Genomic DNA, 21,972 nt, shown 5'->3' on the forward strand with positions numbered 1-21,972 from the left:
CCAGGGAAGCCCCACCACCATCTTTCTTATCTCAAGTGCCACCGGACTTGCTCTGCGTGTAGACAGCCACGGAATCGGGCAGTGTCCAGGCAGGTCAGAAGCAGGGCAGAGGCCTGGTCTCCTGCTTCTGAAGCCTGATCAAAACTTCCTCCATTTTAATTTCCCTAACAGTCAGGGGACCAAGATCCCACATACCATGCAGCTCAGCGAAAAGAAAAAGAACATCTCACTGCGCCTGTCTCATCTTTCTAACCTGGTTGCTTTTTCCTCATTTTTTCCCAACTTCAGTGACGCTCCCTTTATCTCCTCTTCCACTTCAATCGCAGTCTTGTCGTCTTGCAATGAGTGTGACCCATCATGAAACTGGACGTCCATCTTTCCATGGAATATCCACTCTCTGACACAGGAGGGAAGAGGGCAACCTTTCAAGGAATGACAGAGCCCAAGGACAGAACATAAACTGACTGAACCAAACAGGCCCAAGATGGTGGGCAGGTCGACTCACCCTCGATCTTGATCCTAGGTGTACGCTCGCTGTAACAAGTAAACAAGCTAACCGACACACCCACAAGGCGCCATGACAGTTCCAAGATCAACCATCAAAGACCCAAAAGTGGGCGGGGCCCAGTTCCTGGAAATCTCCACCCCTTCCCCAAAATAGTTGGAATAACCCTCCCACTCCTTAGCCTATGAAGTTACCCAGCCCATAAAAGCTAACCATACTACATTTCAAGCCTTCTAAGATGGCCCACACTCCCTCTGTGGAGTGTGTTTCTCTCTAAATAAATCCACTTCTTACCTATCACTTTCTCTCTCACTGAATTCATTCTTCAATGAGACGTCAAGAACCTGAGCTTCATTAAGTCCTTAAGCCAGGTGTGTGATCTGTCGGAAGATTCTGAGTTTTGTCTGGGTTCACACCCTGGCCGCATGGGTTAGAGTCCCAAACTGAGTTTTGGCTGGGTTTGAGTCCCACCTTGAGGTGAATGGTTTCATCTCCGCGGGGCTATTTGAGGTAAATGGGGCTGTGTTCACAATTCCCGCACACATGTGAGGAGGAAACGTGTTCCTCCCATTCTAACGCAGTTAAAGACAGGTGTTCCAAGGGCCCTCCTCCAACATATCCAAACCATTAACAAGCGGCCACACAAGAGCCTCCTGGTTGAGAGCCCGCAGAAAGGACCCTAACCTAGGCTAAACTGCACACGGGAGTCCACAGACAACACGGAGCCTTCCAGCGGTCCTGGAGGAACGAGAGTGGGAGCCCAGGAGAAGGATTTGGTGAGCCCCATTTCTTAAGCAGGGGTTTCTCTCGTCTCAGGAAAAATCTGTCTCTATTTCCTGTCCCCTCCCCCCAGCCACCCCAACCCTGAGCCCACAGCCACAACACACAGCTTTTATAACCGTTTTCCTTTATTGTGCTTAGCGGGGCATCCAGGAGGTTGGGGTGGGGGTGACGTTCATTGAGACAGAGAATACACAAAGGGATAAACTCTGTGCTGCCTTCCAGTGGCCACTGGTTCTCCATCTCTGGGCCAGGTCAGGCCGCCTTCTCCCAGAGTGCGATCCGGCCCAGGTCCCTGAGTCAGCCAGGCTTCCCCCGAGGAGGCCTGTGGGTCACCGCCACCATTACTGACTGGCCTCCCGGTACTGGTGCATCAGGTCACTGACGTCTGTACTTTCCACTTTCACCCAGCCGTCCTCCTTCATGTGGTACACTGCGGGCAGATGGGAAAGAACACGGAGTCACCCTCCCCTCGGCGAGGTCCTGCTGATGCTGTTACACCAAAAGTGACAAGAGCAGCACGTGCTCTCAAAGCCCCGGTGACGGGGCTTCAGTGCCCCTCTTCCGGCTCTGAAGACCTGCTGAAGACCTGCTCTCTGCCACCCTGCCTCCCCCATACCTCCAATCTCAACCCCCCTCCCCCCACCCCAGGGACAGAGGGGGCACTTTGATCTCTTACTATTGACAACGCCTCCAGAATAGCTGTCTCGGTGGGTGGCATGAACGATTGCCCTTCGGCCCAGGTCATAGGCCTCTTCAATACTAAGGTCAGGTCGATAGCCACTATCCATGACTCCATAGGCATGGGAGTTCCCACTACCGGTGGAGAACATGTTTCCCGAGAGTCGAGTCCCATTCTCATCCACATAGTAGAGTCCAGGACCCTATAGGAAGCAAGAAGGTTGCAGGTTGGAAGCTGTTGGTAACACCCAGATTCAAGTGTGAGCCACAAGAAGTGGGCCAGAGACATCTGGTGAGCCCAGGAATATGGGAACTAGGAAAGCACTTTGGAAACAATCGTAGAACTTTGAGGAGAAAAAAAAACTTGGAATCAGCTATTTGATCCAAAAGGACAAGCTTATGAAACAATGGTCCACATCCAGACCCAGAAATTGCTGTTGAGTAACAGCTCTGCAACTAAGCTTTCTCTGTGCCCTGCGTCCTGTAGGGGAGGGGAGGGGAGTGTACGGTGGGGAAACTTACCTCTCATCCACACCTTGGAATATGGAGCAGGGAGGGGACTCACCTTCTTGTCCCAGCCACAGATCATGCTGCCCATGGAGAGGCCCATGCCCCGGTACTGGCACATCATGTTGGAGAGCAGCTTGGAGGCGGCCGACACGGAGATACGCTCCCCATTCCGCAGATAGTACAGCCTGGGTGAGGGCAGGACAGTCCAGGGAGAGAGTTTACAAGGGGCAGAAGGGCAGCCCTCTGGGCAGGTTACTTGATGGGCAGGAAATGGCTGGAGAGATAGGCATCTGAAAGGAATGGTTCTGTAGGATCTAAGGACGGGCAAAGATCTGGAATTTATATAGAATTCTTTTCTTCTTTTTAATTCTATGGGCTCTTGGTGGAGCATGTGGGATTTAGTTCTTGAACCAGGGATCAAACCCATGCTCCCCATGTTGGTGTGCGGAGTCTTAACCACTGGACTGCCAGGGAAGTCATCAAAATCGCCTAGAGAAATCCCAGTAAATGATATCCCACCAGGGTTGACGGTCATTGCTAAATAACTGACAAATAACCTGGGCTTCCTCGGTGGCTCAAATGGTAAAGAATCTGCCCGAATGTAGAAGACTTGGGTTCAATCCCTGGGTTGGGAAGATCCCCTGGAGAAGGGGCTGGCAACCCACTCCAGTGTTCTTGCCTGGAGAATCCCATGGACAGAGGAGCCTGGCGGACTATACAGCTCATGAGGTCGCAAAGAGTCAGACAGGACTGAGCTACTAACACGTTCGCTTTCACTTTCAATCTGGCTTCTTGGCAGGAGCACAGGCTTGAGATTAGAGAGAAGGTTTTTTCATCACCAAAAGGTGGCTTTTTGAGATAGGACATTAGCACTAAGATGCTCTGTGAGTGTAGGGAGAGTGGGGGAGGAGCAGTGACCTGCCAGATGCAGAACCTGGGCTTAGAAGAGAGTAAGAGGCCTGGCCTACCTGCACTCCTTGGCCAGCAGGCGCTCCCAGTACTGGCAGTCAGCCGCACAGCCGGACATGGTGCCGAGCAGGTAAGGGTTAATCTCAATCACCTTGTTCACCTTTAATGTGGCTGGAAGAAGATGGAGTTTGGGGAGAGGGGGGATGAGCGCACAGGTTTCCCTGAATGTCCTGAGTCAATATTTGGTCCCACTTTGCAGATACTGGACTCCTACTGAGAGGAAGGCCCAGCTCCCCAGATTCCGCCAGCCAGAACCCACACACTCACCAATGTAATTCCCAGCTGAGGCCCGAGAATCCACGGCCACGATCACCCCATGCTGAAACTTGAAGGCCAGTGTGGTCGTGCCGTGGGCCATCTCGATCTGCACATTACTTTCTCCATTCCCACCCAGGGACCGGAAGAATTCAGTGGGCTAATGAGACAGAAGAGGCAGAGAAAGGACCATTGCAAACTTCCGAAGCTGGATGCTCCAGGAAAGCAAATTTACAGAGCATGGGAAGGTGAAGATAGCCATACCACGAATAAATGAAGCCGTTAACAACCCAGCTTTGCAAGGAAACCATTGGGGAGAAGAAAAAGAAGAGGCCAGGACATTGACCTTTTCCATTTACCAGCACAACCAGAAATGAAAATAAAATTTTTTTAAGTTACCATAACTAAACATTTTAAGGGTAACTATAATGATTTTCCATTCATAGGTCATTTAATCCTCAGGAAACACGTTTTATGAATTGTATCCCCACTTTACAGAAAAGAGGCCCAGGAGACCTAGACCAAGTCCTAGGGGACTTGACCGAGGCACACAACAATGAATGGCCGGGGCCAGGCCAACGGCTCAAGGTCATAGGTTTCCCAAGAAAGTCTACAGCCTCTGTATCATAGGGTCGCCCAATAAGGAAGACTCCGTGATCTGTGTGTGATGGAGAACGGGGATCCCACCCCCAACTCTTTGTCCTAATCTGCACTTCCTAGCCCTCAGGCGGCCAGCCCCCAGGTTCCACGTGGCCTCTTCCCCAGCTCCGGTCCTGGACCCCAGACGAGGCTCTCCTAAAGGATGCCCCCTGCGCGTTTCCCCGCCTCCGAACAGCCTCCAGGCAGCTCCTCCGTTACTCTGCGCACACCCTCACCGCCCCCCCGTGCCCGCCCGACTGCCTCCCACGGGATTTTGTTAGAGCCCTGACCTGCATGCCCCGGGGGAGGGCGAGCTCCGGAGATCGCAGGGAGAAGCTGTAGTGGCCGGGGTCCGAGCGCTGCCGGCTTCCCGCGAGGGGCACAGCCCAGTCCCCCCGCTGCCCTCGGGGGGCTCCGCACACGTCCAGCAGCGCCATGGCCGCCCAGCACCCAGAGATCTGGCGGCTCGCGGAGGAGGAAGTGAAAGCGAAAGCCCGAAGCCTTAAGGGGAGGGAACCAGAATGTTTTCCACATCCCCCTGCCCTTTCCGAGGAGGCGTCCCGTGCGAGTCCGGGCACCGGGAGTGTTAGGTTGGGAAGGGGCTTCTCTGCTCCGCCTTCATGGAAATTGGGGAAACGAGGGTGCTGGGCCGTTAGAAGAAAGGAAGAAAGACAGAGCGGCTTCGAAAGCCACCCCCCCTGGCGATGAGGTTTCAGCGACAGACACGGCCAGCCTGCTGCATCCTCCGGGGACAGTTACGGGGCGGGGCGGGGGTCATAGCATCAAAAGCGCTGCCTCACCCCCAAACGGGCTCAATCTCAGCGAAAACCTGGGAGCAGTTTCAGCGGAAACGGGGGAGGGGGCGCCTAGGAGCCTCGTTTTATAAAAAGGAGGGGAGGGCTAGGAGTGCTTGGCGGCCCTGAGTCCCAGAACAGGTCCCGGGGCGACCGTCCGCCGAATATACCTGCACGAGTTGGGGAACGGAGCGCCCAGGGGAAGGCACAGCCCCAGACTTCCGCCTGGTGCCTCCTAGGGCCTCTCCCAGTTCAACGGTCTCCCCAACCTGTAGCCACCCACAAGAACTGCGCTTTCCGCCCCCAGCTCCTCGCGTAATTCTTGCTGGACCGAGCACTCCGGAGCTCGCCTTTTCTAAACCCCGCCTCGCCTTGCAACCTGATTCGGCCTCATCTGCCCAGCAACTGTTGACGTCACACGAGCACGGCGCGCTCTGAATGGAGGTGTACTAGAGCGCCCCGCCCACTTCGCTGATGACCCCCGCAGGTTCCACCGCACAGCACCGTGAACCCCGCTGCAAAGGGCCGGCGCTGGCAAGAAGGATGAACTGCTTTCAGCCGTGCTCACCCGCCAGCCTCCTGCTCCAGGCTCTGAGGCACTGCTGCTGCTGGCGCCTTGGAGGAAGCTGCATCCCTGTCTGGCTCATTCTTGGGGGGGCGGGCACAGAGGGCTGGAGAAGTGGAGAGAGCAACCATGGGAACAGAAAACTTAGGGGAGAAGATGCCACACTTCGGGCTGGGGATCACTGAGGATGCCGAAGGAGGGAAAGACCCGGCTTCCGAAGAGTGCGCTGCAAAGTTCGGCGGGCCACTTGGGCCACTGAAAACATGAGAAACCGCAGTACAAAACACCAATTTTATTATAAATATCAAGAAACTACAGTGTATTTATGCGCCAGCATCCGCCTGGGGTCCGACTGGAAAGAAACCGACCTTCCATGTGTATTCTAAATATTTCTCTTTGTTGTCTGGGTGCTAGCCACAGCAACCCTGGCTCCAAACCCAGTTACACAAGGAGTTAGCACCTCTGTTTTCAACCCTGAAATCCGCATCACCACAAGAGGAGCTTGGAGAGCAGGTAACACGCATGGCAAAATTTCAGGCATCACCTAGGGGGCTACATTTCAGAAGCAGCTGCCCATGCTGCAGCTCTGGCAAGACCTCTGTTCTCAAACTCTCCACTATATGCAGGAGGGAGTGAAGGAGGGAGACAGAGTCTGTGGGTCTGAGGACTGTTTCATTCTGGAGCCCCTGGCCCACCAGGAGCCTGCACCATGGCCCAATAGCGTCCTTCATTCATCATGAGCTGCTGGTGAGTTCCTGCCTCAATGATCGTGCCTCCTTCCAGAAAGAGGATGCGGTCAGCCTGCTCCACCGAACTGAGGCGCTGGGTGATGAAAAGCACTGACCGAGAGCCCCGCTCAGGGCTTTCATAGAGCAGCCGCTCCACCTGAGAAAAGACGTAGATTCTGTCAGAGCTGAGGACCCCTCCCAGCTCAGGAAGACACCTGTGTTTCCAGAAGTGGTAGAGACCTTGCCTCAATCAATACCACCTCTGCCAATAACCCCAAAGAGAGTGAAGAGTCTCCTTCTGAGTGCTTCTCTGTCAGACTTATAATTTGTGAAGGGCTGTTCACATGAGGTGGCAACAGTGGAACAGAAGTAAAGAGTCCTAGGGTGAAACCCAAAACAAGAGAGGGGAGGGTACTGGAAAGTCTCTCCATCCTAAATTTTATATTCTTTTAAGGAAATAAAACTGAGTAAAGAGCATGAGCATTCAAGTCAAGCAGACTTTAACTGGGGTCCAGGTTCGGCTACTCAACAGCTGCACAACACTGAGCAGGCAATTCCACCTCTCTCAGTGTCCGTGTGCTCATCTGTTGAATGAGGATGACAACACCCAGCTCACAAGGGTTCATGATAAATGAGGGAGAGAGTACATGTGAAGGGTCATCCAGCATGGCTGGCACATAGTAAAAGTTCCGTTCACATTAGCATTACAGGATGGCCTTTTGCTCGTGTTTGGCTTCGCTGATTCAGGATTGTAGACCATCTCTTCTAACCAGGTTTACGTGTCTTGGGCTTCCCTGATGGCTCAGTGCGTAAAGAATCCACCCACAATGCAGGAGACACAGGAGACTCGGATTCCATCCCTGGGTCGGGAAGATCCTCTGGAGGAGGAAATGGCAACCCACTCCAGTATTCTTACCTGGGAAATCCCAGGGACAGAGGAGCCTGGTGGGCTACAGTCCAGGGGGTTGCAAAGAGTCAGATATGACTGAGCATATGGCTCTGGGCACTAGGCCACCTTGGAGAGAAGCTCGTGGGAAGTGAGAACTGCAAGGACTGGTTTGGAAATTTCCACGTGGTATAATGACAAAGGACAAGTGAAACAAGGCAGCTTGGGTGAGAAACAGGCGATAAGAAGACAGCTGTCTCACCAGGGATTGGTTGTTTGCATCCAGGGCGCTGGTAGCATCATCCAGAATGAGTACGCTTGGTTTCCGGATCAGGGCTCGAGCCAAGGCCACTGCCTGTCGCTGACCCCCGGACAGCTGGCTCCCAGCCTCACCCACCTCTGCAGAGACAAGGGCCAAGGCGAGGGCTGGGTAAGCACACGTGCACACACACGCACACACAAGGACTGATGGGTGCATCAGGGTAAGAAAGGTTCTGGGAAGGTAAAGGAGTTCTGAGGCTATGAGGAAGGAAGAGACACGAGAACAGGATCTTAACTTCAAACTGATGTCAGTGGGGTGGGAGGAGCTAAGGAATGAAGGCAAGACTACTGGGGTTTCAGTGAAGGTAAAGATGTCTGGGGGGCGATGGGAGCAAGCACCTGTGTCGTAGCCCTCAGGGAGCTCAGAGATAAAACCATGGGCTCCGGACTCCACCGCAGCAGCTATGATCTCCTCCATGGTCGGCTCCTGGACCAGGCCATAGGCAATATTTTCTTTAAAGCTTCTTCCAAACAGCAGAGGCTCTTGTCCCACAGCAGCCACCTAGGACAAAATACAATGCAGAGTCATAGAAAGAGGAACACAGGAGTGTGGTCATCTAGAGACTGAAGGCTGAGCATCTCCATTGAGAGCCTGTCACAAAGTGGCACGGCCTCCCTGCTGACCACACGCCCACCTCCCCCCAGGGTCTCCTGACTTCCACTCAGAGCGCGCGTGGAGAAGGCTCTCCTGACTTGAGGCTCTCTGCCCTCCCCCATGCCATCTTCTTGCTCACCTGTCTGTGCAGGTAGCGGTGCTCGTATTTGGGAAGGGGCTCCCCATCCAGCAGCACCTGGCCCTCAGTGGGCTGGTACAGGTTCTGCAGCAGTGCGGCCACCGTGCTCTTCCCAGACCCGTTGGGCCCCACCAGCGCCGTCACCTCACCAGGACTCAGGGTGAAGGTCAGCCCCTGGAAGCCGGAGAACCACACACTAAGAGACAGCCAGAGGCCCCTAACCTTAAGACCAGATATCACCCACTCATTATGGTGTCCCGTCTACTTCTTCCCCCAGAGAAGAAAGGAGAAAAGTGGGGGAAATACGGCAACTCCTCCCCTCCCGCACACAGAGACCGCTCCCCGTGGAGCAGAGATGGAAGATGAAACAAAGACAAAGGCAGAACTTAAGCACCAAGAGCCACATGCTGGATCTCAGACACTGTGGCAGGGGAAGAAAAAGTCATGTTGGAAAGAAAAAGAAACAATGGAAGACTGGAGACACAGCCTCTGCTTCGGTGATGCCTTACAGGAGAACCTGTACGAACCCTAAGAGCATCCACTCCCATTCTCCTTGGAAATCTGGACTGTTCTTGAGTTTGGGGTGGCTTTTCACGTATGTATGTATTCTGGCGGTGCTGCGTCTTTACTGCTACATGCGGACTTTCTCTAGTCGCAACAAGCAGGGGCTACTCTATTTGTGGTGTGTAGACTTCTCATTGCGGTGGCGTCTCTTGATACAGAGCACAGCCTCTAGAGCACATGGTCTTAGTTGCCCCATGGTGTGTGGGATCCTCCCGGACCAGGGTCGAACCCATGCCCCCAGCATTGGCAGATGGATTCTTAACCAGCGGACCACCCAGGGAAATCCCTGGGGCAGTTTTAGGGGACAAATGCTGCTCATCTTTGCCTCTGAAGGGTGGGGGGGGGGGTCTATCTATACGTGGCGCTAAGCAGGCTGAAGGCAGGAAGACCATTTAGGATGGCCCAGTTGAGAGGGCAGCTGGAGGAACGGAGGGATCTGTAGGTTGTACCTGCAGCACAGGGGCATCCGGACGGTTTGGGTAGGCAAAGGAGACACCCTGGAACTGGACGAGGCCGCACAAGGTTAAGGAAGCCAATGACCCACTCTCTGGGCATTTAGGGACCCGGTCCAGGTATTCAAATATTCTCTCTGAAGAGCCCACAGCCTTCTGTACCCTGGGGTAGCTGGACAGCAGCACCTGGAGGGGCGGTATGAACAGTGAGGTGGGACGCAGGAGGGAGCCAGTCTGTTGCCAGGGTTACGCGATGTGAGGAGGGCAAAGGAGGGAAGGGAAGTGACTTGGATGGTGGTGGCACACGGGAAGGAAAAGCACTGGGGAGTGGCCACGGAAGCACCTCACCTCAACAGCTATGGTGAACTGGATCTGGTACAGAATAAAGGTGACCAGACGCCCACTGCTGACAGACTCACTTGTCACCAGCTGCCCACCAAGATACAGGATTCCTACCTTCAGCAGCATCCCTGAGAGCTGTGGAGAGACCACAGAGAAAAAGGGACTGAAGCAGGAAGGTCAAGAACCAGAATGGTTAATATCAAGGAGAGAGAAAGTCCCTTTGCGCCAAGCAACACATGGGGCTCAACAGGGATTAAAGAATGAATTAGAGCATCCCGTGGTGTGATCACTCAGGTGCACAGGATACAAGTCAACTACCATCATCACCGTCACCAGGAATGCCTTGTTTGGGGAGCATTCTGCTCTTCACAAGAGGCATTCATGAATGTAATGTCATCTAATATTCATATCAAGGATCTTATAAACAAGGTTATATCACTCTCATCTTTTAAAATAAGAAAATAAGTTTCAGAGAAGGTAAGTTACTATTAATAGCCCATGGCTACAGAGCTAACAAGTGGTAGCATCAACGCAGGAACTTCTGATCGATGGTCTAATTCTCTGTCAATTACATCACAGGATGCCCCTCCTTCTTGGCTTCTGCTAGCCCCTAGTCCCAGCATGAAGCTGCCCAACAAAAGCTACCTGCCATTCCCCACACTGCCCCATGAGGCAAGGAGAAGTCCTGGGACTGGAAGACATGGTGTTTTCCTACAAAGGGGGTCATGGAGATTCTGTGCACCACAGGGAAAAGAAGCCACATAGCATGCCTGGAAAGAGGGAGGGGGTTCGGAACACTAGGTCACCCAGCCTCTGGTTGCTAGGATACAGACACTGAACCCACCCCTGCCCAGTGAAGGAAGAGTGCAGAGCAGGGTCAGGGGAAGGGGAATGGTGATGAAACATTTCGGGGACCAGGGGATAGGCATTCATGCCCAGGTGCTCACAGAGACAGTCCAGAGGTTGACCGCGTAGGCCAGGGCCTCCTTCCGGCTGAGCACCATCATCTCATGCAGCTTTTGCCTGAACTTCTGGGCCTCACCCTCTTCATTGGCAAAGCTCCGAACTGTAGGCATGGCTGACAGCACCTCAATGGCCACCTGGCTGGACTTTGCCAGAGATTCTTGCATCTGTTCTGCCAGCATCTGTGGAGATATGAACCATAGATAACACACGGGGTTGGCAAACCACGAGGGATGCTAAGACCTGAATTCTCCAATCAGTACAGGTGAGAGGCAGCAGAGGGACAAGAGAGAAAAAGACACAGCTCCTACCACTCACCAACATCCCCCCATGCCAAAGAGAAACAGAAAAGAGGGAAATGCTTCAGAAGGGCCATGGGGGTCATATTCCTGAGATCAGTGTCATATTCTTTATTTTCTTTTCTATTACAATACAGTTTATTTGGGGGCTTCTGTGGTGGCTCAGTGGCAGACAATCTACCTGCCAATTCAAGAGGTATGGGTTTGATCCCTGGGTCGGGAAAATCCTCTGGAGAAGGAAATGGCAACCCACTCCAGTATTTTGCCTGGGAAACCTCATGGACAGAGGAGCCTAGTGGGCTACAGTCCAGGATGGGGGTTGCAAAGAGTTGGCCATGACTTACACGGCCAACTAAACATGGAGAAGGAAATGGCAACCCATTCCAGTACTCTTGCCTGGAAAATCCTGTGGATGGAGGAGCCTCGTAGGCTACAGTCCATGGGGTCGCAAAGAGTTGGACATGACTGAGTGACTTCACTTTCTTTCTTTCTAGCAACTAAACAACAACATAGCTGATTCACAATATTGTATTAGCTTCAGTAGTACAGCAAAGTGATATATATTTATGTGTATGTATATATGTGTGTATATATATATATATATATGACTTCCCATGTGGCTCAGTGATAAAGAATCCACCTGCCAATGCAAGAGATCTAGGTTCCATCCCTGGGTTGGGAAGATCCCCTGGAGAAGGAAATGGCAACCCAATATCTATTCTTTTTCAGCTTCTTTCCCTATATATCATTACAGAGTATTGAGTAGAGTTCCCTGTGCTATCCAGTCAGTCATTACTGATTATCTATTTTATTAATATATATACAGTAGTGTCTATATGTTAATCCTAACCTCAGTGATCGTATTCTTAAAGACAGGTAGTGGGCAGACGTTAGAAGACACGGAGAACATGAAAACTGACACTGAGCAACCCAAGAATGTGGACAATTGGACCCACAGAGATGCAGAATCAGTGCAGGCTCCAGGAAAGAACCCTGACAGGAAGCGAGCCCACCACGTCTGAGCGACAGGAGTCAGCGCAGGTTGAGGCAACTCCCCAGACAGACCTTGTGCCATTTCCCCAGCTTCTTAGGCAGAAGAAAGAGCAGGGGCAGGGCGACCAGGGTGACCACAGTGAGGGACGGAGACACCCAGAGCATGAGCCCCAGGAGACACAGTCCCCGGATGAGGTACCACAGCAACAGGCTGAGATCCGAACTCAGAGATTCACTCATGGTGGACGTGTCATCTGTCACCCGAGATGTGATTTCACCTGTGAAGGGTTGGGGAGAAGAGGGTGGTGTGAATGAGAATCTCAGAGTGGTGGGAGGGACAGGTGAGCCAGGGTGCCAGGGGAAGGGTTCTCAGAAGGCTGAGAAGACAAGGTCAGTGGTTAGGGAGACTTGGAACCTCAACACAAGGAGAAAGTGTCCAGAGGAGAAGACTGGCTAAAGACTTTCCAGCTAAAAAAAAAAAAAAAAGATGCCCTTGTGGATTTCATTTTCTCTGACAGATTCCTGTTCTCTAAGAACTTTTATGTCCCAGGTACAGGGGCAGGAGAAACAAGCAGATCATCTAACAGCTGGAGAGACACAAAGTTGCCGTTAAACAGCAGTCCAGGAAACTGTAGCAAGCGCTGGACTGGGAATCAAGAGAGGGGTTCTGACTCCGAGTTCATCTCTGTCCGCCCGCATCTAGGCAAGCGCCAGCATTTGGGGACGGCCTCAGTTCCCTTCTCTGCAAAGCAAGGTGGCTAGACTCTGTGATCTCAAAATCTCAAGGTTTAAATTCCAGTCATTTCTATCTAAACACACACAGAGGGATAAGTCTGTGAGGCTTGGATGGAAACACTAGGCTTTTCTTAAATAAAAGGAGTATGTTTTGCTCTTGAGGCACGTTGAGAATAAGACATGACAGTGTTTATGTGTGAGAGACTAGAAATCAAGGTTATAAGTAAAAGAGGAGGTATGGGCTTCCCTGGTGGCTCGGATGGTAAAGAATCCCCCTGCAATGCAGGAGACCTGGGTACGATCTCTGGGTCGGGACGATCCCCTGGAGAATCCATTCCAGTATTCTTGCCTAGAGAATTCCATGGACAGAGAGCCTGGCGGGCCACAGTCCATGAGGTCCCAAAGAGTCGGACATGACTGAGAGATTAATAATTTAATACTTTATGGGTGTATAAACAGTAAGTGAATGGATAGTGAAAAGAGTTTCATGAGAAACCTGCTTGGTTCTTTTGAAAAAACTCTGTCTCCTGGCGCAGGACAGCCTGAAACACCTCTCCCTGCAGGTGGCTGTGCATGCGGCCCATGGTGCTGTTGTAGATTCCATCAGCTGTGAACTCCAGCACTGCACTACGGGGAGACAAGAGAAGGGGGCCCGGGGTGGTCAGGAGGTCCCCCAGAAGTTCACCCTGGACGGCAGCCCCAACTTCCAACTCCCACTTTTTCCGAATCCCCTGTCCCGCAGCCTTCCACCTTCAGTGCCCAGACCTGGCTATGGTGAGGACCGACATGAGGGTTACGTTCCGGGTGAAGGCAGCGGCTGTCTCATCCTGTACAATCCAGTCGGTGAGCCGGCCAGTGTAGAACGGAATGGCCATCTCCCCTGCGGAGGGGAAGAAATAGCAAGTCTGAGCAGGTGAGCTCTCACCAGGCCCTGGCCCACCGGCTTTTCACCTTTATTCATTCTCCTGAGCTCTCACCAGGCCCTGGCCCACCGGCTTTTCGCCTTTATTCATTCTCCTGCAGAGCAGTGGAGAGATACCATCTCCACCTACACGGGGCCCAAAGACCTTTAGAGGTTTAATGAGGAAGCCTAGCGGTTGTAGGATGGGCTGCCCCGGAAAAGCCCTTGTCCACGGTGGCCAGTGAAGCAACAACAGGCAGGGCAGCCCTGGAGTCCAGGACCCCTGACAATTGCCCAGTCAGGACCTTCCCACTCCACTGGGGTGATCAAGACCTGAGCTGGGTCCCCTTCCCCTCACCCACGTTTCCGAGAACCCACACCAATTGATCTCATTGATCAGGCCCCTCGATTCCTACCCAGTTCTCCAGTCCCGTCCCCCTTCCCGTTGCACGCCCCCCCCCCGCCCCCACCTTACCTACCAAGACAGGAGAGAAACACCAGGGCCAAAATGAACTGCACGTGGCTTTTCTCCGGACCCAGGAAGACTAAAAGCCGGCTCATCGCCAGGCCAAAAGCCCCGCGAGCTCCTTGCACGCAGAGGCTCCTGATCTTATACCACAGGGTGGCCGCGGGCAGTGCCGCGCAGTAGCTGAGAGCGAAGGCGTCCAGGCGACTTCCCCAGTGCAGGGGCCCGGCGCTGTCCGCGTCCTCGGGGGCTCGCCAGGAGACCAGCTCTCGGAACAAGGCGAGTCCCGGCAGGGCCAAGCCCAGCGCCGCCGCCAGCGGCTCCAAAACAGCCAGCCACCCGAGGACTCGCGTGCCTTCCCTCCGGAAGCCCAGCGCGGCCCCGACGACGCCGCGGGCCCCCAGCCACAGCAGCGCCCAGCGGCTCAAGCCGGCCACCCAGACCCGCAGCAGCGGCAGCGCAGGGGGCACCAGCCGCGAGGCCACTCGGGGCAGCGCCGGCCGGAGCAGCGTCCAGTCGGCGAGGAGCAGCAGCGCCGTCCCCAGCCACGCGACGGCGAGGCGGGGGAGGCGCGGACGGCCGCAGGGAGCTGGGGACCCCGGGCAGGCCATGGGCGCGCGCGGTCCCGGCTCTCGCTGTCCGCGACGGGCTGCTGTGGGAGCCCGAGCCCCGGGCCGGAATCCGGACCGCCGCGGGGAGGGGCCGGGGCGGGGCCTCGGAAAGTCCCGGGAGCCCGCCGAGCCCGCGGCGCTGCCCAGAAGCGGGCGGTTTAGGGGAAAGAGAAAACGAAAGCGGCCCGGTTTCCCAGGCCCGGCCCCTGCGGAGGCGGCCGGCCCAGAGCACCTGGGAGGAGCGCAGGGACCTCGGATCCGAGGCTGACCTCCTCCATCGCCACCCGAGCCCCGCCTCGCGTGCCACCGCCTCCTGCAGGAGCCGCGCTGCCCGGGACTTTCTGGCCCCGGGTCTGCAGGCGGGGCTCGTGCGTCATCCGTCTCCGGGCAGATCCGCTGGCCCCGGTCTCTTGCGTCATCTGTCTCCGGGTAGACCCGCCCCGCACAAGTTAGCGCCGGGCCGCCCCGCGCGGCGGCACGGACTCGTGCGCCCCCTGGCGGGCGCGGCGCGGGGGCGGGGCCTCGGGCTGCGGGCGGCGCGCGGTCCCAGGTCGGAAACCAGAGCCCGGAGCGGCGAGCCTCGCGGAGCCGGGATGCTGCGGACCGGAGCCCCCACCGGGGACTTGCCCCGGGCAGGAGAAGTCCACACCGGGGTAATGAGTCTGGAACATCGGTGGCGGGACGGAGGGACGGGCGGACCCTGGAAGCGCCACAGGGTTAACTCGGAGACTCGCAAGAGGGAGGAGACCGCTTGCAGCAGCCGGGGCGCGCATCCCAAAAGGAACACGGGCGTCTCTACAGAAGCGGGGTGCTCGGGGGGCCGCCGAGGGACTGGGCGCGGGGGCCGGCGGGGAAGGGGTGCTTGGGCTCCGGAGCTGGAAGCGTTGAGGGGAAGCTGCTTTAGAGCGCTTTCGCTTTCACTCTGGACTAGAGACAGGGGCTGCTTCAATGAAGGGGGAGAGCTGGGGAAGGTGCGCAGAGATGAGGACGCGGTGCCCCGAGTGAACAGGACGGCACTTGGGAGCGTGCGGGGAGGAACGTGCCCCCACAGACCTTTGATGGACTCGCGCCGGGGAACTTACGGCCCCGGCACTGCTCACGGGGGTTGCCTGTGAGCTGGCGCTGCCAGTGCCCAGCCTGGTCCAGGAAGGCAGCTACTCGGCCCACGTGCACCGCGCTCCCCTCCCCGTGTCTTCCTCACCCACCTCCACAACCTGCTGGAGGACTTTTGCCCAGGCTGGGCCCCCGGGGGGCTGGTGGCAGCCCTTGGCTGGCTGCCTTCTGCTCTCAAGCGACCGCCACCACTCTCAGCTTCCGGCAGCCTTGTTATAACGGATTAACCTCTCGGGTGGGGTTACCCCTAATCTCTGGTCCGCTCTTCACGATGAATCAGTGTGTCAAAATGAGCACCCCGGCCAATATCCCCGGAGGCCAGAGCAACTTATGAAGCCCTGAGGAACATAGCAGTGAAACCATTCATAAATTAGAAACTCTTCCCCTCACCACCAGACGAACAGTAAGAAGTACAAGTCAGAACAAACCCTGGGAGCTGGATGGGGGTTTTAGTCCTGTGTGACCCTGGGCAAGTCACTTGCCTTCTGTATGATGCAGTTTCTTTCTTTGCAGGATCTTTAAAGTTAAAAAAAAAAATGGCTTTATTCTCCACTTTTACTTAATTCTTTTCTTGACCTGGAAAAGTCAGCTAAAACTCCCCAATCAAATCCTCTCTTGCTACAGATCTCTTTCCCTGGCTATTTACTCTTTTAAAGAAAAAAAAAATTTATTTTTTAGCCATACCACATGGCATGTGGGATCTTGGTTCCTTGACCAGGGATCAAACCCATGCCCCCTACAAAGGAAGCACAGTCTTAACCACTGGACCACCAGGGAAGTCCCCTTGTTCTTTACCTCTTGATCAGAAATTCTTAAATGTCCCATGTGTTTCCTGATATTTTCCTCCTTCCTTGACACATGGCCATGGTAACCACTGACCTCTGAGATGTTTTCCCTTGTTCAGTAAACTGATTAAGGGGAGAGTGGGGTGGATGATTCTGGGCTAATAAAAAGGCTTGAGCTTGTTTCCCAAGGTCACGGTCACTTGCTGTGTGGCAAGATCTGCAGCACATCTGTGCACACACAAGCGCACGCAGAGGTCATGCATGTGTGGGGCTGCGTCATCAGGGTCTGGAAGTGCCCCCCTGAGCCCTTCACTCAGAGGGAGCACTTAAGCCCTAGGAGCTTCACCCCACCTCTCTCTTCACAGTGGAAAGAATTTTAGGGAGGCCATTCTTTCTATGTGATACCACTGGCCAGACTCTGATGTTCCCTTGTGGCCAGGAAAGACAATAGAGAAAACGGAAAGAAAAAAAAAATCCCATCCTGGGAGTCAACTCTGGCCTAAATTACCAGATAACCTTGAGCCAGTCACCTCCCCCTCTCTGAGAATGTTTCCTTATCTAACATGAAGGGGCCAAGGCTCTTCCTGCTCTGACGTTCTGTCCTTTGTGTCTCCGCAGACAACCATCATGGCAGTAGAGTTTGATGGGGGCGTTGTGGTGGGATCAGACTCCCGGGTGTCTGCAGGGTGAGTACCAGGGACCCTGGGTACTTTTGGAAGGAAGCCCGCGGCGCCCAATGCATATTTTTAATCATTCATAGAGACTGGCAAACTGAAGCTCTGGAGAAGCTGAGTGAACCTTTCAGAAAGGCCACTATAATAAGACATTGGGTGAGGGTTTGGGTCTCTGAACTCACGGAGAAGAATCTGGGGCTTGAATGCTAACGTGGCCTGTCCCAGAGGGGGTCATCGAAATGGGTCTGAAAAGAGTTTAGGAAACAGGGATTTCAGAGGTCTTCCTTCCACCTGTGTTTAGAGATAGAAAAGATGGTTCTGCCGAGCAGATACCTGCTTTCTGATCCACTGTGTGAACTAAGTGTGTCTTTCTCCCTTTTGGCCAGTTCCCCTACATACAAGAAAAGTATACAGGATTAGACCAGTATTACTTACTTTATGTGCCAGAGAACACATAACTTCCTCAAGATGGTTAATAACAAAGAAAAATTAGTACGGGGAAGATTATTCTTAATTTCATGTAGTATTTTTGTTTTATTATAAAATCTAAGTCCGATTTTGATCATCACTTGCAGTGTTTCATTTGTCTGAGACAATTTTTTCCTTCCCGCTTTAATCCAGGCGTTAAATTTCATGTACTCTGAAGCCATTCTATTGTCAAAAGAACATCAGAAACTTTAGCAACTCGCTGTATGATCCTGCAGTCCCACTCCTGGGCGTATATCCAGGCAAAACTGTAATTCAAAAAGATGCCTGCACCCTTGTGTTCATGGCAGTACATATGCTCTTTATCCAGTCCTCTGCTGATGGACGTTTAGGTTGCTGCCGTGTTCTGGCTACTGTAAATAACGCTGCAATGAACACTGGGGTGCATATATCTTTTTGAATTATAGTTTTCTCCAGATCTATGCCCAGGAGTGGGATTTCCGGGTGATATGGTAGTTCTATGTTTAGATTTGTAAGGAACCTCCATACCCTTCTCCACAGTGACTGTACCAATTTGCATTCCCATCAACAGTGTAACAGTGTGCCCTTTTCTCCATACCTTCACCAGCATTTATTGTTTGTAGATTTTTCTTTATAATGGCCATGCTGACCAGTGTGAGGTGATACTTCATTGTAGTTTTTATTTTTACAAACAAAAACAGAAACAGACTCACAGACGTAGAAAACAGACCTGGGGTTGCAAGGGTGGGGGAAAGGAGGAGGACAGGGTCCTGGATGAGCAGGTGCAAACTGTTCTGTACAGAATGGATAGAGCGTGTCTCTAATAATCAGTGGCTGAGCATCTTTCCATGTGCTTTTTGGCTATCTGTATGTCTTCTTTGGAGAAATGTCTATTTAGATCTTGCACCCATTTTTGATTGAATTATTTGTTTTTTGATATTCAGCTGAATGAGCTGTTTGTATATTTTGGAGATTAATCCCTTGTTGGTTGCTTCATTTGCAAATATTTTCTCTCATTCTGAGGACTGTCTTTATACTCAATTTTTAAAAAGGAGTGGATAACTGTATATAATTCACTTTGCCATACACCTCAAAGTAATACAACAGTGTAAATCAACTATACTCCTATACAAAATTTTTAAAGATGTGATATATATGCATATTATGTGTATGTGTGTGTGTGTGTATGTATATCACAATGGACTATTACTCAGTCCTAAAAAAGAATGAAATAATGCCATCTGCAGCAATGTGGATGGACCTGGAATGATCAAATTAGGCACAGTCAGAAATAGATACCATATGATATCACATATACATGGAATCTAAACTACGACAAATGAACATAGCTGCAAAAGGGAAACAGACTCGCAGACGTAGAGAGCAGACCTGTGGTTGCCGAGGTGGGGGCGGGGAGAAGGATTGGGAGTCTGGGATCAGCAGACGAAGTTATATTCAAAATGGATAAACAACAAGATCCTCCCATATAGCACAGGGAACTTATTCAAAATTCTGTGATAAACCATAATGGAAAAGAATATGAAAAAAAGTATATATGTATAACTGAATCAACTTTGCTATACAGTAGAAATTAACACAACACTGCAAATCAACGATACTTAAATTTTTTTTAATTGGCAACTCTGATGCTGATGACTTTGCACTGCTTGCTGACAGGGAGGCGGTGGTGAACCGAGTGTTTGACAAGCTCTCCCCCCTGCACCAGCGCATCTACTGCGCTCTCTCCGGCTCAGCTGCTGACGCTCAGGCCATAGCGGACATGGCCGCCTACCAGCTGGAGCTCCATGGGTATGAAATGGTGGGCTCCCCCGTCCAGGCCGCCTAGAACTCCCCCACTCAGTGAACGCCAACACCGTGTCCTATTCCAGGGGCGCTACCGTGGAAAAGGAAAACTTCTTGCTTTGCCTTCAGCTTTCATTTCTCTTTGAACTGGCACTCGACTCTCTCAAAGCTGGTTTCTGCATCTGTAAAGCAGAGATAACTAATAGCACCTCCCTCACCAGATAGTTATTTCCAAAACCAAAAAATATGAGTAAAAGTGATTTGAACACTGCAGATCACTCTCCTAATATAAATAGTGAGGAAGAAGATGAGGACATAGCCCACCGTGGTATCAGGTGGTGACTGTGTGGGAACCAAGGTCACGGGACAGAAGTGATGCTTATCTTCTAAACCCATATGTGCAGGGCTCCGGGGGCCAGGAGACTTTTGCAACTGGGGACTGGGGGGCAGGGGACACAGTAAAGGAGGGAGAACAATTAACAATTGAAACCTTCTTCCTAGTGGGTAATGTGAGACTCTGGTTCCCCCGCACCAGTGGGAGGGGAGCTGGAGACTGAATCCTTGCAGCTAGTTTTTAGAGGTCACCTGGCAGAGATGAGGATGATGGTCTAGGAGGGTGGACCTCCAGGAAAGCATATCACCACCTATTCCTAACCCTTCCTTCAGGATGGAACTGGAGGAACCCCCGCTGGTTCTGGCTGCTGCGAACGTGGTGAGAAACATCACCTATAAATATCGAGAGGACTTGTCTGCACATCTCATGGTAGCTGGCTGGGACCAACGCGAAGGGGGCCAGGTGAGTCTCTCCCAGCGTCCCCCCTTCCTCGGAGTTCCCCTCTCCCCCAGAGAGGGAGATGGCAGCCATATGGCATTCCAGCCTTGAGTTCCAAAGACACTGCCCCTAAAAGCATAGGACGGTCTCAGAGGAGACGGATATGAGGTGCTGGGGCTTCACTGCAGGGCGTGGAGACCACCTGCCTGTCTCAGGGCTGAGCAGAGGATGCAGGCTCTGAGTCTGAGCGGAGGGTGCCTCCCCAGGTGTATGGGACCATGAGCGGGATGCTGATTCGACAGCCCTTTGCCATCGGTGGCTCTGGCAGCACCTGCATCTATGGTTACGTGGATGCGGCGTATAAACCAGGCATGTCCCCGGAGGAGTGCAGACGCTTCACCACGAATGGTAATACGGGAGGGCACCTGGGGCAGGGGTTACACGTGGTAAGGACGTCGAGTGTGAGGACAAGAAAGATATCGATGCCCATCTATGAAATGTCCAAATGGGATGCCTTTGAGAGTGAAGGGGCAAAGGTTAAACTAGATGGGCTTTCAGGAAAAGTTCAGACGGTCAAGAGTCCACCTGCAATGCAGGAGACTTGGGTTCGATCCCTAGGTTGGAAAGATCCCCTGGAGAAGGGAATGGCTACCCACTCCAGTACTCTTGCCTAGAGAGTTTCATGGACAGAGGAGCCTGGCGGGCTACAGTCCATGGGGTTTCAAAGAGTCGGACACGACTGAGGAACTAACACACTTTAGGACAAAAGGCATAAACCAAGGCCCTTCTGTGCACGTCAAAGAAAGATCTAGGGTAACCACAGGAAATCAGTTGTGCGCTTGGGCCAGCCCGTAAGAGCCAGTTGTTACATATTCAAGGATTTGGGAGCTGCTTGCCTATCTACTTGTTACAAAATCAGTCATGGTGGGAGTATTGAGACCGTGGACGTTGTATGAAGACCTTTGTATTTTTTAAGTTGGTTGACCACCACTAAATACGCATCTCTAGGAGATGTGTTCTGAAGTCTGCATGTAGTAGTAGGCATATGGGCAGAAAGGAAGGGAAACCATTTTTTTAAAATAGTTATTTATCTGGCTGCACGGGGCCTTAGTTGCAGCATTCAGGATCTAGTTGCTTTACCAGGAATGGATCCCAGGCCCCCTCCGAGGTCTTAGCCACCAGACTACCAGGGAGGTCCCATGGGACTTCTGCAGCTAAGCCACTCTCGCTTCCTTCTCTCCACCCGGCACCTCCACAGCGATCGCCCTGGCCATGAAGCGGGACGGCTCCAGCGGGGGCGTCATCTACCTGGTCACCATCACAGGCGCTGGGGTGGACCATCAAGTCATCCTGGGCAACGAGCTGCCGAAATTCTATGACGAGTGAATCTCCTTCCTCAGACTCTCCTTTATTTTGTAATAAACTTTCTGGAACCAGAAGCTGGTATGGTCCGTGTGCACCCAGAGAGGTGAAGCTAGGGAAGGGGGCTTCTGCCCACCCAAACGTTAGCATATCTTTGTATTCCTTTGTCCCCTACCTCTAAAACATCTTTCCCAGAGGAGGGCGTGGGGGAGCAGATAAGAATCAGGTGTACGTGACCGATCTCAGGTAGCTAAGACAGCTACACACCTGAGAATTAGCTAGGAGCACCAGCCAGATCACGCGGAAGAGGGTTCCTCCCATAG

General features: G+C 52.9%; 3 protein-coding genes across 3 annotated transcripts; 1 reads left to right on the forward strand and 2 right to left on the reverse strand.

Annotated features, from left to right (window-relative positions):
• Nucleotides 1–1,395: 1,395 nt before the first annotated feature.
• On the reverse strand, nucleotides 1,396–5,529 carry PSMB8 (proteasome 20S subunit beta 8). The gene is made up of 7 exons (XM_069564111.1): nucleotides 5,304–5,529; nucleotides 4,630–4,840; nucleotides 3,713–3,860; nucleotides 3,445–3,556; nucleotides 2,532–2,661; nucleotides 1,965–2,169; nucleotides 1,396–1,718 (listed from the first exon to the last, which is right to left on the reverse strand). Exons 2-7 carry the CDS (start codon nucleotides 4,774–4,776, stop codon nucleotides 1,630–1,632), a joined length of 831 nt encoding a protein of 276 aa, XP_069420212.1. The 5' UTR covers nucleotides 4,777–4,840; nucleotides 5,304–5,529; the 3' UTR covers nucleotides 1,396–1,629.
• Nucleotides 5,530–5,975: 446 nt separating this feature from the next.
• Nucleotides 5,976–14,769, reverse strand: TAP1 (transporter 1, ATP binding cassette subfamily B member). The gene is made up of 11 exons (XM_069564110.1): nucleotides 14,096–14,769; nucleotides 13,481–13,595; nucleotides 13,212–13,342; nucleotides 12,053–12,258; nucleotides 10,673–10,870; nucleotides 9,732–9,860; nucleotides 9,381–9,569; nucleotides 8,368–8,541; nucleotides 7,973–8,135; nucleotides 7,575–7,711; nucleotides 5,976–6,583 (listed from the first exon to the last, which is right to left on the reverse strand). Exons 1-11 carry the CDS (start codon nucleotides 14,691–14,693, stop codon nucleotides 6,371–6,373), a joined length of 2,253 nt encoding a protein of 750 aa, XP_069420211.1. The 5' UTR covers nucleotides 14,694–14,769; the 3' UTR covers nucleotides 5,976–6,370.
• On the forward strand, nucleotides 14,098–21,726 carry PSMB9 (proteasome 20S subunit beta 9). The gene is made up of 6 exons (XM_069564112.1): nucleotides 14,098–15,346; nucleotides 17,210–17,277; nucleotides 19,390–19,521; nucleotides 20,182–20,311; nucleotides 20,554–20,695; nucleotides 21,546–21,726. The coding sequence occupies exons 1-6, from the start codon at nucleotides 15,287–15,289 to the stop codon at nucleotides 21,671–21,673; spliced, it is 660 nt and encodes a 219-aa protein (XP_069420213.1). The 5' UTR covers nucleotides 14,098–15,286; the 3' UTR covers nucleotides 21,674–21,726.
• The last annotated feature ends 246 nt before the right edge of the window (nucleotides 21,727–21,972 follow it).

The sequence above is a fragment of the Ovis canadensis genome, chromosome 20 (genome assembly GCF_042477335.2).
Source record: "Ovis canadensis isolate MfBH-ARS-UI-01 breed Bighorn chromosome 20, ARS-UI_OviCan_v2, whole genome shotgun sequence".
Classification (NCBI taxonomy): domain Eukaryota; kingdom Metazoa; phylum Chordata; class Mammalia; order Artiodactyla; family Bovidae; genus Ovis; species Ovis canadensis.